Raw genomic sequence first — 15608 nt, 5'->3', positions numbered from 1 at the left:
TAATTTATAAGCAATGAGTCTTTCATTCAAGATGTTTTTCTTTTGTCAGAAACTGAAAATGAAAACAGAAAAAAATATGCCCATCAGAAGCACTGGAGTTTATCCTCTGTTTAACCTGAAATAGCAAATTTGAAATCTAATCCTGGGAATTCAATAAGATTATGAGTGACGAGATACAATGCCTTCAAGTGGTCAGCACTCCTAAGCAATTCATCCCTGGGTACTTTCTGGACATAAATCCTGCCAGTCTCAAGAAGAGATCAGATAGGCACAGTATTCAAATTTCCTTCTAGCATGCAGTTGCTAGAAATTAAAAGGACAGCCAGTGGCATACTTTTTGAATGATTGCAGATATCAGCATATCATGCATATGCTAGTACATAATTTAGGATAGATGCTTTTGACTTTCCTTTTTTTAAAATTTAAAATTAATATCTAAAATTAGGGGGGTTTTTCATGTGATGGTATGGACATGGACAAAAAGTTGTCTCTATGACATTTGTAACTTAAACTTCTCACCGCAGTAACCTTTTTTATTTATTTAGTGTTTTCAGTGTTGTCTGTTCTTTGTTTAAGAGACAATTTTCACCTGTGCCTATACTGTTTCTTATAAATCATGCCTTGTCAGCCTAATAAAAGAGTAATGCTGTTTAATCCATCTTCTTGAATTTTTCTCTGGAAAGTCAGTTTGAGCTGAAAAAAATGAATATTTGCATGAAACATGCTGTAGGATTATTGATTTTAGAGGATAATGTAACCTTTGTGAAATGCTGAGTTATTTTGGACTGCAGTCTACTTGCTACTGGTTTTGGGACACCAGTGCATTGAAAAAACCTTTTTTAGAATTTGGCATTTACCTAGTAACACATCTTTACTGAGCAAAGGCATGGTTGAATTTATGAAGTTTCCTAGTAATAATAGCAACATGATGTGAACAAGATTCAGCATGTGTTTTTTGACTGCATATTACAAAAAGCTTGCTGGCTTTGGAAATTTAGGAGGCAGCTGTAGCTTACTAGACCCAGGCCACATCTTGCTGGTTACCATTTTACTGTCTCCACTTCAAGTCTATTACTTTTTAGATTATATTTTCTTATAATATTCCCAAGAATTTAGCTCCCAGTGAAACAGTAAGTTTTCTCAGTTTCTGTAGGAAGCTTAGAAAAGATAACTCACTTAAATTTAATGTTTGCATTGCATTAACACTTAATGAGGAGTCAATTCCCTGCCATGTGAATATATGAACAAATAAGAAGTCAGTGCTTCCTGAAAGACAAATGTCTTTGTAAAACAAGATGAATGTGTTTCATGTTAAGCATCACTGGATTTTAAAATTTTATACTTCTCAAAGTTGTGTGAATGTTGCTGTTATTGTAAGCTTGGATTTCATGTGTTGAGATGCTCATAAGCATTTGTTTCCAGCACTGTAAATTTTCAGTTTGTCAGTATGCTCAATAAAATGTAAATGGATGAATCAAAACAGCTGCTTTCAAGATGCCATTGCTCATGATGCTTTAGCATACTAGGCAGGGCATGTGTGCTATGGTGTATTACATGCTCTGCAGTTGTAAAATTTGTATGAATTTGGAGCTGTCAATACAGAAATAATTAATCAAATCCCTAACCTAAGGAACACTTTTCCTGGTAGCACTCCTGGCTGTGAAGACTTGGTGTTTCAACTGTGCTGACTGGAGATGGAATTAGTAAACAGAACAATTATGCTCTTTTCCAGAAAAACCTTCTTGTTTGTGTTTCAGGCTGAGCTGTGTGAACCATGCAGAAGATCTAGCTTCCAAACTACTCCAGTGTTTCCCAAAGAACAGATTGTCAGCACAGGCAGCTCTGAGCCACGAGTACTTCAGTGATCTGCCCCCACGGCTATGGGAATTAACTGATAGTGAGTATCACCACCTCCAAATGGATCAGAAACAAAGATTCTAGCTCAGGCAGATGCATGTGTGTATGTAACCCCCACATACAGGCAGCCTCATGGACACACACAGCCACACACAAAATACGTGACTGCAATTGTGTAGATTGAAATTACATAGTTAGCTTGACACAGGACAAAATGGATTCTTTTTTTTTTTTTTTTTCTTTTTTGCTATCTCTGCTCTGCAGTCTGCAGCCTGCTATCTTTGTATTTGATTATGTGTGGAGCCAATAGAATTCTCTGAATTGTCATAAAGCAAAAGGAAAAATGCAATTTACATATTTAGTGCTTTTCACTTATAACATTCAGTACTTCTTAACTAGCTGCAGCACACAGGATAAAAATCCAGCTGCATTTGATTCACAGAATCTCTGTGTGTTCCAACAGTAACCTTTAAGAAAGGACTCAGCATTCAGAAGTCTGGGAAACACAAAGTAAACAATCAGTTAATTTGTTGAATTAACTGTATGAAGAGGATGGCAGATGATATTCTTAACTAAGAATGCTTTCATTACTTTCATACATCCTTTTGCTTCCTTTATTAAACAGAATGCATTCCGGTTGGCTTGGCAGAAATGTTCCTATCATTGTGAATGCTGACAATTATCTTTTTAGTAATTTAAAATAATTTATATTGTATGTCTGCATGTTGTTTTTCAGTGTTAAAAGCACACAGCTATTTATTCTATGGAAAAATAGTATCGTGAATGATAATTTTTTTTTCAGAGAAGATTCTATTATTACTTAAAGGTTTCACAAGGGAATAACAGCATTTTGCTTTAACTCAATGGGGTGAAGAGACACATGCTTGCATTACAGCATTGTATGTTGTTTTTTCTTTTCAAACATGCATCCATTAGCAAAAGATCTATATCCAGTACCTCAAGGCAGAAAGTTCAGAAATGCAACAATGGAACATGTGTGTAACTGTAGCTGATTTAAAAGCTTGCTTCTAAAAACTAAGCTCTCTTTTTGAATATTCATCCACAGTAGAATCTGTTTACAGTAGTGCTGGTACAAAAACTTTTGTCTTCCTAAAGTTTATCTTTCCCATCCTCAACAGCTGTGGTGTAACATTTTGAGCTGGTTCTGTGGCTTGGCTGTCCAAGTACCTACTCCTAGCTCTGCTCTGAAGAGCACTCTCCCATTTTTATAATATGAAGATTAATCTCACCAATAATATCTGTCCATCACTGTCACAGACTGTCTTCTGGCACAGCAAAAAGATTCCCACTTTCCTCCTCTGCCATGGTGACCCACCACTCAGTTTGCTGACTGTGGTACTTGATAAGCAGAAAATTTAAATGTCTAGTGTAAGTTAAGGCAGCTGCTGTTGAAAGTCTGCCTTTGCAGAAACTGAGGCAGAGATTCTTTTCTTCAGAACTAATGAAACATCAAGAATGCCAGTTCATTTATCCAATTTCCACCAAATGGAAAACAAAAATCACTCTGCAGTGGTGACATCTCAATCCTTATGACTGCGTGATTTAGTCTAGCCAGGATTTTGAATTCTGAATTCTGCAGTAGCACTTTTCTGTTAATATGGACTTATTACCCACTTGCCACTTAGTTTATCAGTCAGTGGTTAAATCCAGTTCTATCAGTGAAGTAAATGCCTACACATTATCACTCTGCAGCAGGCTGCCAACAGAGACAGTCTTGTCCTAGTCATTAACAAGCACAATGTATGCAGAACACCAGAGGGGAATTAAAACCACAAAAAATACCTCAGGGTGGTATTTTTAATATGAGAATTTAATTTGTAATTTCACAGATTAAGAATTTTGGCTGCATTAATCCTTTTATCAGCTCACAGCAGGTTATTTGCAGAAGCATAACCATAAGGCGATATTCATTGGCAGAAACACGTCTTTGCATAACGTTAAACATCAGGAGCAGTGAAACCTTTTGAAGGGGGGAGAATAAAGATGAAAAATCATTATATTTTAAAGCAAGGTTCTTCTAAATGCCTCCAGTAAAATTTTGAGTTACAGAAAGACTATTTCTGTGTCTAAGAGATAATCATTATGAAGCATAAATCCAGATGCAAGAAAGGACAATCCCAGTATCAAATACTACAATCATTTCTATTTAGTATGACTTGGATATACTTGTAAACATATTTACAAAACAAAGAAGTCATATACTTTGGAGAGTTGGGAAAATGTTTACTGCGTAGTGAAATTACCAGTTCTTGTGATTCTATTTCTCTTTGCTAATATTTTGCATCAAGAAACACTATTGATAGTTAATTAAATATAGTCTTATTGAGTCTTTATGTAGAAACAAAATTAGTGCTTTCTAATTTGGACACCACCAGTGATTTTGCAAATCTCTGTAGTGAGCAGTATTCATCATAGAATATATTTTTGTCTAATGCTGAATTGTAAATTTTGGGATTTAGCACTTAAAACCAGAGAAAGACTCATATGTGGGTAGAAAAGCAAACTGGATGAATCAGTCAAAGGATTTTCCATCAGAAAATTGTTTCCTTGGAACCACAATATTTCACAACAATATGGTGACTCAGACTTCACTGGAAAAGTAAAAATTGTTTGACTTTCTGTTCTGGTTTTGACCTTTAGTACTATGCATTTGTATTCCATGTAATACTTTACAGTATATTTTTTCATTGGGGTTTATTTTAAAAATGTGTGCAAAGTTAGTTTATGTGAAAAGCACAATTTTGCTTTTCTGACTCAGTTTAGTTTCAAGTCAAGGCATAATTCAGTTGGGTTGGAAGTCCAGTTTCCACATAAGCTCTATCTAAAAGGCAGCCACTTTCAGTTTTTGAAAATAGTACATTAAAAATGTAAGAGCAATGCAGTTCTGTTAAAAACACCTTTTCTAGGAATACAATGCAATTTATGATGCAGCATAGCTTTCATTAACCTGAAAATTGAGCAGTAATCTATAGATTAATCCTTTTTGCTAAATATGTGTACTCCTATTTTCTATTTTTAAAAAAATCATTCCTCCCACTTTTCTACTTCTATATTTGAGAGCTCATTTCATTTATTTGCATAAAATATCTGTCATGAACGATGTGTGTTATCAAGGATAGCAAAATAAGGAATGCAAGTTGAGATGTCAAACTGCAGTGGGAAGGTCTGTGCCTAAAGCAATAGCCAGGTCTTTTAAATATATGTAGATGAAAAAAGTAATTCCAGAAACTTATAGGTATGCTAGTTGTTAGTGCAAAAAAGAAAACTCTTATGGCCCTGATTAGTTCTTTAACATTTTCCTATGGAATCATGCAGTGGCAGCTCTCATGAGGGCATTGTTCTATGGAGGTTTTTTTTCAGGATATATTAAAAGTCATTGATTTTTCCCCATCAGATTGAGGCATCCTAAGTAAAAATGAGTTTTCATATTATCAGTATGTTAGGTCTTAAGCATTTGCATTTGGACTGCTGTGATTATTATCATCATGTCTCCTAATAATTAGTTACCTGGTGTGACATTGAAGTTGTCAAGGTTTTTCTAGCTCATGTTAAAGGGGATTGCTTCACATAAAAGATTTTTGAGTTGTTGGGATATTTTTAACAAGCCTAATTGTCTTTAGTAATTCAGAAAAGAAAGTCAAACAAGATAGTTCAGTTCTACTGATATTAAGATTCTGAAGATGTAATATGTGATATCAAATTATTGAAAAACCTTGCTGCATGTTTGACCTTCTTATTTCTAAGTTCTCTCAGCAGAAATTTGAAAGTAAATTTATTCATTGTATGGTGGTGTAGAGGACAAATAAACACACACAATCTGGAAACAGGTTTTTTTGAAGTTGTATGCAGCTAAGAATGTTTGCACCAGACAATTTACATCATAATGCATTCAGCTTCTTTCCCTTCAGATTTTGTGCAGTGCTTACTGGCAGAAATAGGTGGTATTTGTATTTCATGTGTTGTGCTTCCCATATATATTAATTATTTTTAAATTACTGCTTTTACTGCAAAAAGAAACCAAAGTTTCTGAACTGAAACTCTTTTTTACAGTGTCTTCTATTTTTACTGTACCGAATGTAAGATTACAGCCAGAGACTGGAGAAAGCATGAGAGCCTTTGGAAAAAACAATAGTTATGGCAAAGGTGTATCAAACAGCAAACATTGAAGAATACCTATGTTCACAACTGATAATGCAGGTAAGACATGATTATTGGATATCTTTGAAAATGCTCTTCAGTTATCTTTAGAGAAACAAAATACAAAACTCAAGTTCATGTCCATATGCAGGCTGATACTCTGTTGTTGCAGTTTTACAGTCCATATGAAGAGTGGAAGTAGTCAGGAATGAGTGTCACTGACGGGTTGAGAACACTGCAGAAGTTGGTGCTGGTATATTAAAGAATAGTTTGCCTTTAATTTGGACTGATACCTTTCCCCCAACCCCGGTAAAATAGGAAGAGAGAAAATACCTCTTGTGAGTTCTGTTGTTAAATTTTGGGGCAAGGAGGAGAAATTCTATGATCCTATGATTTAAGGTCCCTCACAACCCTAACCATTCTATAATTCTGTTATTTAGTAGGTTGCAAGTCTTGGTAACAGAGGGATGTTCATGATAAAGCGATGCTGTCATGTTAGTGATCTGTATCACTGGATCAACTAATACAAGTTTTGTTCAACCATTGTTATTCAGCAGTGAAATAGTGTGTAATATGACTTCTGGTGTTTTAAGAGCAGAGCAGAACTTGGGAAGGCCAGGTGAACAGAGAGGTCACTTACCAAATTACAGCAAGGGGATGGTGGGGTTATATCATGGCATTAATTGTCTCCTGCCCATATGCACCAGGCCAGTGTTTGTTGAGAGGGATTTAACACTTGGCAGACTCTGCCAGATTAGCAGTATTTCTTTATATAGCTGCTTTGCTTATTATGCTTCTCTAAATCATTTCATATCACAGTGTTTCACAAAATACCTTAAGAGCAGATTCTTTTCATTCAAAAAATCAAGTCCTGCCTTTTTTTTTTTTTTCTTTTTTGCTTTTAAAGACAAGGTTGCTTTTGCATGTTGAGTCCATGTTAACAGTTTGTTACAGAAGTTCTAGGAGCTGATGTAAATGCACATGCTGCTCATATACCTATTTGAAGATATGGTCTCCTATAAATGTAGTTGGTATTCACATGATGTCTCTATTTAGCTAAGTCTGCTTTATGCAATATCAGACATAACTTTCTATAATGAATTACATTTGGGTTTACTGTTGTATGCTTATGTAAAACTGGGGGTTTTAACCCTGTAATGCTGTAGAGTCTTTGCCTGACAGGCAGTAACTGCCGAAGAACTGGAATGAATAGATTTTGGTGCTGACAGCCTGCCCCAGTTTTTGCACAAGCTCTTCGCCAACAAACCATTTAAGATTCTCTAATGTCAGAAATGAGGCTGCCTCAGAGCAGTCTGTTTACATCCTTATTGACAAGCTAATCCCTACTTTTTCCTGGGGCTGTGTCCCTGCAGACATCTCTTCAACCTTGTCTGTTCTAACGTGACATATCATCCATCTAAAGTATATTTAGAATGTGCCCATCTGTGCTAAAGACCTTTTGTGTAGAAGCTTATGTACAGAATCTCAGTTCTCATGTACAGAATCTCCTTTCTGTTGCTTCCAAATAAATGCAATTTTTTGTTTATAAAATGTGCAATGGAAGGTTTTTTGCAAATGAGCATGCAAAATAGTACAAAAGAACCATCGGATCGTTCTCACTGAATATCTGTTTAGGCAGGTACAGATCACTGTTTTGAATTTTATATGTGAACAGAAAGAGAAAACCAAATCTACCCTCTACATACATCACTGCACTGTCATGGCTGCTCAACCACAGTTTTAATACAGAATAGCATGGTTCATTGTGAAAGGTCTGACACCACTTAGCAAATGTTGTGATGTGTATTTTATTGATTACCTTTTTCCACTGTGGCTTAGGACTTTGTTCTGTTAGGTGCTTACAGTGCAATAATATATCAGCTCCATGCTGTAGTATTTGACTTGTGCCATGAGATGGGGACCAGCAGGTAGTCCTGGAAAAGTATTAGGACCAAACAGAGGTTCTTGTACCATGTGGAGAGCTGGGGATTGATGACATGAAACTAAAATTCATAGGGAAGCAGGAGAGCTGTGGGCATGGGAAATGGATGTGAGTGAGGAATTATTAGAATGGGTGGAAACCTTTAAAGGGCTGAGACCACCAAGCAAGTAGAGATGTGAGTCAGTGTGGAAAATGAAAGGAGTTGGCAAAAGAGACTGGAGTTTTGGTAATGTGAAAAGAAGATCTGGTGAATGGCAGGTGGCTGTGATTTTAAGCAGTAGACTAGTGACTGGCAAGTAGGATGTTCAGTCAGTAAAATGGATAAGTTGTGAGTCAGTCACTCTGGCAGAAGATTAGAGCTGCAGTCAGCAGGAGCGTAGCATTAGGGGAGGGGTATTTTTTACAATATATTCTCTCAGAGTCTCCATTCACAAGGCTCAGTGAAGCAAAATGATGCATGAATAGAAAAAGGAAAGATAGCAGTAGCTCTCCAGGGCCATGAAGCTGACAGGTAAACAAGGCAAGTGGAGTTAGACAGATGGAGGCAAACAGTACAAGGTGTTAAAATGTCAACAAGCACAAACACACATAACATCCCAGCTAGTGGGATAAAGAAAAACTAGAAGGGGCAAATATTGCAAGGAAATAGATCTGATTAGTAAAAAAAATCAACCATAGCAAACAAATATTTCTAACTTGTCTCCTGGACAGGGTAGGCACATATGTGTTTCACTCAACTTTTTGGGTTGACTTTATGCATATATACAGGTGGCAGGGAAGTTAGGAAGGGCTGGAATTTTGAAGTATTCTAGTATCCTTCAGGAAGCTGTGAAAGAAAAAAATCTGTAGATAGTTGCTCACTAAATTCTCTAACACGTGTGTAAAGGAGGGGTTTTAATTTTTCTATATTTTTATGCATTTATACGTTGTAAAGGAATTAGAGAAACCCACAAAGAAACATGAACAAGGAACCATCTTCAACCGCCTCCAGAACCTGGTGCTGAAGAAAATTCTAGTCTTGTGTCCTTCCTCTCTTCCTCCCTCCCCCCCTAGTTTCCCTGGCTTGGGGGTAAAATAGGAAACAAAATTGAGAGACTCAATAAAGATGTTTTGCCAAATCTTTCTGTGATAAGAAGTTATCGCCTCTTACTGTTCTCTCACACACTTTGCTAGATGTTAGTGCCCTGATAGTGCACCCACTGAATTAAATCCACATTTCTTTAGGGTTTGGAAGGCAAAAAGATTAGGGGAGGAATGGCTGAGACATCATCTGCTGACTTGGGGAGCAGCAGTCTCTAGCACTTTGGTGAAGGAGAGGGACTAAAGGCAGTAAATTTGTAATGGGCTCCATCATTGATTAGGGCTTGTCTTGAGCCCTCAGAAACTGGTGCATCTCTGAGAATTTTTGCTGTCTTTAAAATACTGTAGTGCTTCAGCTGCCTGTCTACAACTCACAAATCAACTTACCACTTGAAAAAGCAGTAGCCTAGGACATGTTTCTGAAAACTTAGATAACATCTGTCAGACTTGGACTACTAATGGGGTCATTGTGGACCACACTGTGTCATTGTGTTGGGCTCCAGGAAGAGACAACACATTTATTCCAGTACCCGTGGGGAAAAAACCTGACATCTGGACTTAGCAAGGTCAATGCTGAGGCTGCTCTCTACTAGAGAAAATTAGCAAGTATGTGGTAATAAGCATCACCACACACAGAAAAATCCGTCAGCACTGAATTAGATGGGGCCTTTTGACCATATCTACAGATCTTTAAAGTTTTGTGGTAAAGCAAAATGTTTTTATTTTTGCCTGATGGTTTCCATTGATATTTTTTCTCCATGGGGAGGAAGCATCTCTGTAAAAGCATTCCTCATCTCTACATGTCTTGTTGAGTTATACTGTATATACTAAAGTCATCCATCTTTACAGATCTGTTTTACTGAGGCAAGAAGGGACCCTAAGAAACTCTAGAGCTTTGTTTTCATTTGGCTAGTGGAATACATGGCTAAAGCTTGTTCCTCTCTGGAAAGGATGAGTCAGATAGTAATTGAAAAGACAAGGCATTACCTGATACCAGATAGCACGTGATGTTTTCTTGTGGTGATTTATAATCCCCAGTTCCCATTGGTGGGCCAGAGACACGAGATGTGTTTCTGGCCTATTGTCTGCTTCCTGGAGCCAGCAGGGACAGCTTCATTCAGGATGGTAACACCATATGCTTTTAAAGTATTTAACCTGTATTACCATAATGAGATCCCCTGGCTTTCTAAATCTCTTTGACAATTCACTGAAGCAAAACAAAAAGTGGCCTTTATTTGTATTGCTTCACCACATGCACATGCATCCCAGCAATCCTGAATGTCAATCCCGGGGTGCTGAATTCTTTCTTCTGTGTCCATTTAAGCCAGCGACTGACACCAGCCCAGCCAATTGAAGGGAGGATGGCGTCATTCGGGCCAGCTCAGCTGTGCAAAAGAGAATAAAGCTGCAGAGGTGACAGTTACCACTCTAATGGCAAAAAGTGCTGGTTATTTGGGTGCTTTTGACTGGGTGTGTTCAGCAGCACAGAATCGTTTTGGAAAATTACCTTTTTCTCTTTGCTAGCTAGAGAGGTGACTGTTGTTGCATCCCCATCCAAATAGTTTTGTTTTTGTTTGTCATCCTCAGTTTTACATTTATAAATTGTTTAAGAGTGTCTCTTCAGCCCTGCTGTGTGGGAACAGAATTTTTGCCTGCCTTGCCCTAGTCAAGCCACAGGGAAGCTGTAGTCCAGCAGTGTGTGTGTCCAGTAGTCAGTATTGAAAAGTCACTTTTATTCACTACTCCCCTGCATTTACTCCCTTCTGGGTACCCCAGTGTTGCTAAAACACTGTGGCAAACCATGTACTGTGCATCTAAGTCTTCATCTCTGCAGCTTCAGGGGATAAAACTGTGGTAATTACAGTGGAGAAAGGTCTGCATAAAAGAGAAATTCTAGACTGAGAGACTGCAGATCAGCCAGATTTTGTCACTGTTGATTTAATCAAAAGCTCAAAGTAGCCAGTAGTGCTTTATATGTGTGAAATCTCAAAATTCAGTGTAAAACCAGATTGGGAGAGAAAAGCAGAGCTATAAAAGCACAGCAGTAGCCAATTTAATTTTTTAATGCATTTTTTTAATGGATGGATTCAGATAGATGCGTATAAACAGTCATTGTGCTGCTGCAGTTGAAAAGATGGAAGCCTAAGCACTGAAGATGGGAGGTTTAAATTTCTCTTGCATCTTTTAGTGCCAGACAGTGTCTATACATGAATGTTGAGGGTCAGTTTAATTATTTAACTAATACTGGATTTGCATAAATTGGCTTTCCTGAAAAGGCTAATAAGATGCAGTTGTGGTGGGCAGCTGAAAGCAATTTGGGTTTGAGTCCAGTAATGACAGTACTAAGCAGAGTTGAAATTGTAACATCAATTTTGTAAAATGTTAAATTACTATTAAGCTGTGAAAGATAACTGCAGAATCCAAGATATTTTTTTGGCTCTCTAGTACTTTTAGTTCCATTATTTTCTTATGTTAACAACATAATGGCTTTATGAGACTGTTCCAGCTGTGCTTTACTTAATACTGAAGAATAAGATCACCACGCTGCTAGAATATACCCTAAATATAACACACAAGGGGAAAACTCCAGGCATTGGTCTGCATTTTCCTTGTGATATCTATTATCTAATTTCTATTGATATAAAATGAAAGTTATAGACTGAGTTTTGCCCTCTATTCAACCATAAAGAAAATCCCCCCATATACTCTGGACTTTGCACAGTGGGTGAAATGGACTGGACTGAGAAAACAGCTGTCCAGTGCAAGGCTGTTTTTGTATAAACTGCCCATCTGACCTAAGTGACATGTGGGGACTGAGGATGGAAGAACTGTCCCTCAGGTCCCCAGGTATGCCCCACTAAAGGAAACCCACTACCCAATCAAGGAGCTCGTAAGGCTTAGACAATATGTTTATTGGTGTTTTTGTGTCACTACTCTAACAGGTCACCTTGTCTCTTGTCATGTGAAATGCAGTCACTTAATTGCACTCCTTGTAAGTAGTAGAATGCACAGTCTCTTGATTTTCTTTATAAAAAGAGTTGGTAACATAATGCACAGAGGTAAGGAAAGTGAATTGGGAAGGATGGTCTCGCTAAGGAAGCTGAACACCAGTTCTGATGAAAGCCTGTCCGGCCTGGAGACTGAAAGCCCAGGAGAGCATCTATGCCTGGAAATAAGCACACTGAAACAAGCAGGCATGATCAGGATTTCTAAAATAATGGGAGTCATTTTAGGAAAGAAGAAGGAAAGAAGGGAGCAGAACAGAGAGGAGAGGTCTTCACGTTTTATTGTTACATACCCCACTTGGTAGGACAAGTATTTCAAACCTCCATTACTATGAGATATTGATTTCTTCCCTGCAGTTATATACTCTATGTCATTTGGTGTGAAAGTAGTGCCTACATTTTTATTGACATTATTTTTTTTTAATTGTAATGTGTCATGGCCAAATCAGCTTCAGAGCTGGTGGAAGTAAAACAAAGTATTATCACTATTATGGATAACTTTTTTGAAGGACAATACTGTATTTCCTTGTATTATGGCATAGTATGGGAGCCTATTTTCAGTTCATTTCTAATGCATGATAACTTGCCTTCAGCACTGTGAAGATTCATTTTCAAATCATTTTTAGTGTAGAGGTTTGTAATTTTACAGTCATTTATGCGGTAGGAAAGATATTAGTGATATTTGCATGAACTCATGTGCTCAGTTGCAGTGCTGTTTATCTGTCTTTCCAGTTTGTTTGCTCATAAATTTAGGAGACAAAAGGCAGAATCCTCTGTGCCATAAGTGTGCTATATTGCATTATTAATATTAGGATAGCAAGCAATTCCCACTAGACAGTCTTTGTGGTCTGTTCATGCTTAAGAAGTGTCTAGGCATGAAAGGCCGTTTGAGTTCCAGGGCGCTGATAGTCTGGGATGACATTTGAATGCGCCGAGGACAATGTCTAGATGACAATGACTGGGAGGGAGGCAAAGGCGGGTCTCCACTCCCCCTGCTCTCCCATGGACAGTCACCTCTCCTTTAGGATTATTTCCCCACGTGACTCCTCAGTTAGGCTTTGTCTAAGAGGAATGTGGAACCACTGGAGGGGAGAAACTGAGGTTTCCAGACAAAGCAGAGGCTTCCAAGGCGGACGCACAGCCCATAACCCAGAGAGACAGCAAAGCTAATGAGTGGCACCATTTGCAGCATTCAGAGTTCACAGAACATTTTACTTTCAGACAAATTGCAAACAAGAAATGAAATTTTGTATCTTCTCTGTGGAGGACAAGCTTTGTGGTGCCATTTTTCATCTGTAGCTTATATTGCCTGAGTCTCCCTGAAATAAACAAACAAAACCAACCACTGCAAAATTGGGTGTTAAGGCACCACCCATTAAAGTAAATGTGCACTGAATACCTCTAGTTGTGGGAAGATTCTTGCCTTAGAATGTAGCAATAGTTTACAACTCAGCTAATAAATTATATTAATTTATTCTTCCCCATAAATGGGATGAGGATGGCTGTTTTTCCCACATCTTCCTAGTGTTAACTGTTAAGTCTCAGGAGGAAAACTCAAAAAATACTAGATTCTCATTTAATAAACATATCTAATGTAGAAGAATAGCCCTGGAATAGCATCTTTGGATATTTTAAGAAGTGGAAACAAAATTGAGTATTTTCATGATTTTTTAGTCTGTTATAAATTATAAATGTTGTTCTGGGCCATATATGTATTTTAAATGAGTAATTGTGGGCAATAGTTCTCTGCCATTAGTAGCCTAGATTTTAAGTCTGTACAGCCACTTCTGCAACCCTCTTTTGATATTAATATAAAGTCTAATTGTGCACTATATTTTCTGGGTTTTTTATCGCAACAGTAAAATCACAGCCTTTTTATTTTTCTCCCTGAAATTTTCATTTTACAATTGCTTTTAATACCTTTCTTGTTCAGTCTGTGCGTTGCATGTGTATCAAAATCTTATAGTTAGCTTAGAGTCTGAAGGGAAATAAAATCCACACAATTAAATCTCTCCTTGTGTGCTTGAAAGATTCAGCACTGAGTAGTCTGTCACATCATAAAAGGAGCAAAATCAAAACTACTGAGTCATTATCATGACTCTGCTTGGTTTCAGGCCATGAAGGGACATCTAGACTCTGCAGATACTGGATTTGTTGTTTTATGTATCTGTGTGCAAACATTTGTCGATACAGAGGTGTAAATGTTGCCAGCATTTAAATTAGGTTAAAAGTGCTATTTATGGCTTACATCAACAACAAAAAATATTCATAATCATCCCTAGGTGAAGCTTCTCATTTAACGAGCTTACAGCTCCTAATTAATTCTGTAAAGAACGCCATTTGGCAGAGCAGAATTATGAGGTTTGCATATTGATAGTGGCAGGGAAAAATATATCTGTTTTCTATTTATATGGTAAAATTAACTTCTGTTCTTTTGAAAATGGCACATCTCAGAGGTATTGCTTTCAAAATGGTCTCAGGGTGTAGAGAAAGCAGTAATAACAGCACCAGGCATTCAGTTCTGTCCTAATTTTCCCACCAGTTTTTTAATGTTTCAGCTGTCTCAGAGACTTTAAGCACTCTCATTAGGTCGCTGCAGAGGCTGCCTGCCTGCCTGCTCCATCACCCTCCCGAGCTGCCTCTCTCGCTCCCCCTCTCTCGCTCTCCCCTTTTTTTCCCCTCCTGCCTTGGGAGTGACTGTGAAGATCATTTGCTGGTGTGATTGGCAGGTGAGAGCATTCGATCAGATGAGTTCCTCTTAGTGCAGGTCAAAAAGGCTGGTTAGCAGGAGCTGTCGAAAAATGCCAGCAGCATTCGAAATGGGAAATGTCATGACTTCGAGGCAGGGGGTGCCACCTGGAACAGAAAGCCCCCAGCTCATTAGCAAGTTACAGGATGCAAGCTTAACTGAAGGGAGCAGAGGAGGAAAGATAATACCCAATAGGGAAAATTATTGTGAAGTGGAATTGATTTCATGTGTAATTTGTTTATCACTAGAGGGGACAAATGCTGTCCTCCTGACATGTGCGGAGGAGTGTGGACTGTGAATGAAGCAATTTAGCATAATCTCCAGGTTGAGCTCTGGATTTAAAGAATGCCAACTTTTTTCTTCCCAGCTGTGGAAGTGATCAGGTCATGTTGTATTAATTTAACCTGACATACTCTCAAATGGTTTATCTGGGCAATTTTAGCAATTTAACAGAACACAGTAGATATGAGCTGCATTCATTATTAACATGGGGCAGTGGTTTGTCTTCTGGATGAAGTGGGGTTGGGGGTTTACTGCAAGCTGCTGTTGTAAAAAGGACATGTTTCTCTTGCAAGTTGAATTATAAAAGGACTCATTTTTAATGCTTGGTCAGACTGCATAAAATCAGAATGCAATTTCGGTTGCATGATACAATTTTATTTCCAAGAAAACCTACATACCCTTCAAAAGTATGGATTTAAAAATAAATAAAGCATTCAGGCTTACTGTATAAAATTTAATCTGAAATAAAGACTACAGGGTCTGCTGCCAGTCAGGGACTTAAAGAATGCACATATAAAACATCAGCTTTACAAAA

The 15608-nt window shown here is 37.8% G+C and overlaps 1 protein-coding gene across 2 annotated transcripts in view; it reads left to right on the top strand.

Annotated features, from left to right (window-relative positions):
• The window catches only part of CDK14 (cyclin dependent kinase 14), a 310575-nt gene that overhangs the window by 244816 nt on the left and 50151 nt on the right, over nt 1-15608 (top strand). For both annotated transcript variants that reach the window (XM_084221582.1, XM_084221583.1), the window contains 2 exons: nt 1758-1897; nt 5929-6075. In XM_084221582.1, coding sequence (XP_084077708.1) covers nt 1758-1897; nt 5929-6044 — 256 coding nt within the window. In that variant the 3' untranslated portion in view covers nt 6045-6075. The remainder of the gene's footprint in view (nt 1-1757; nt 1898-5928; nt 6076-15608) is intronic.

Source organism: Fringilla coelebs (assembly GCF_963513975.1).
Source record: "Fringilla coelebs genome assembly, chromosome: 1".
Classification (NCBI taxonomy): Eukaryota; Metazoa; Chordata; class Aves; order Passeriformes; family Fringillidae; genus Fringilla; species Fringilla coelebs.
Note: the sequence above shows the minus strand (reverse complement) of the source record. Positions and strands in the feature narration are given on the sequence as shown.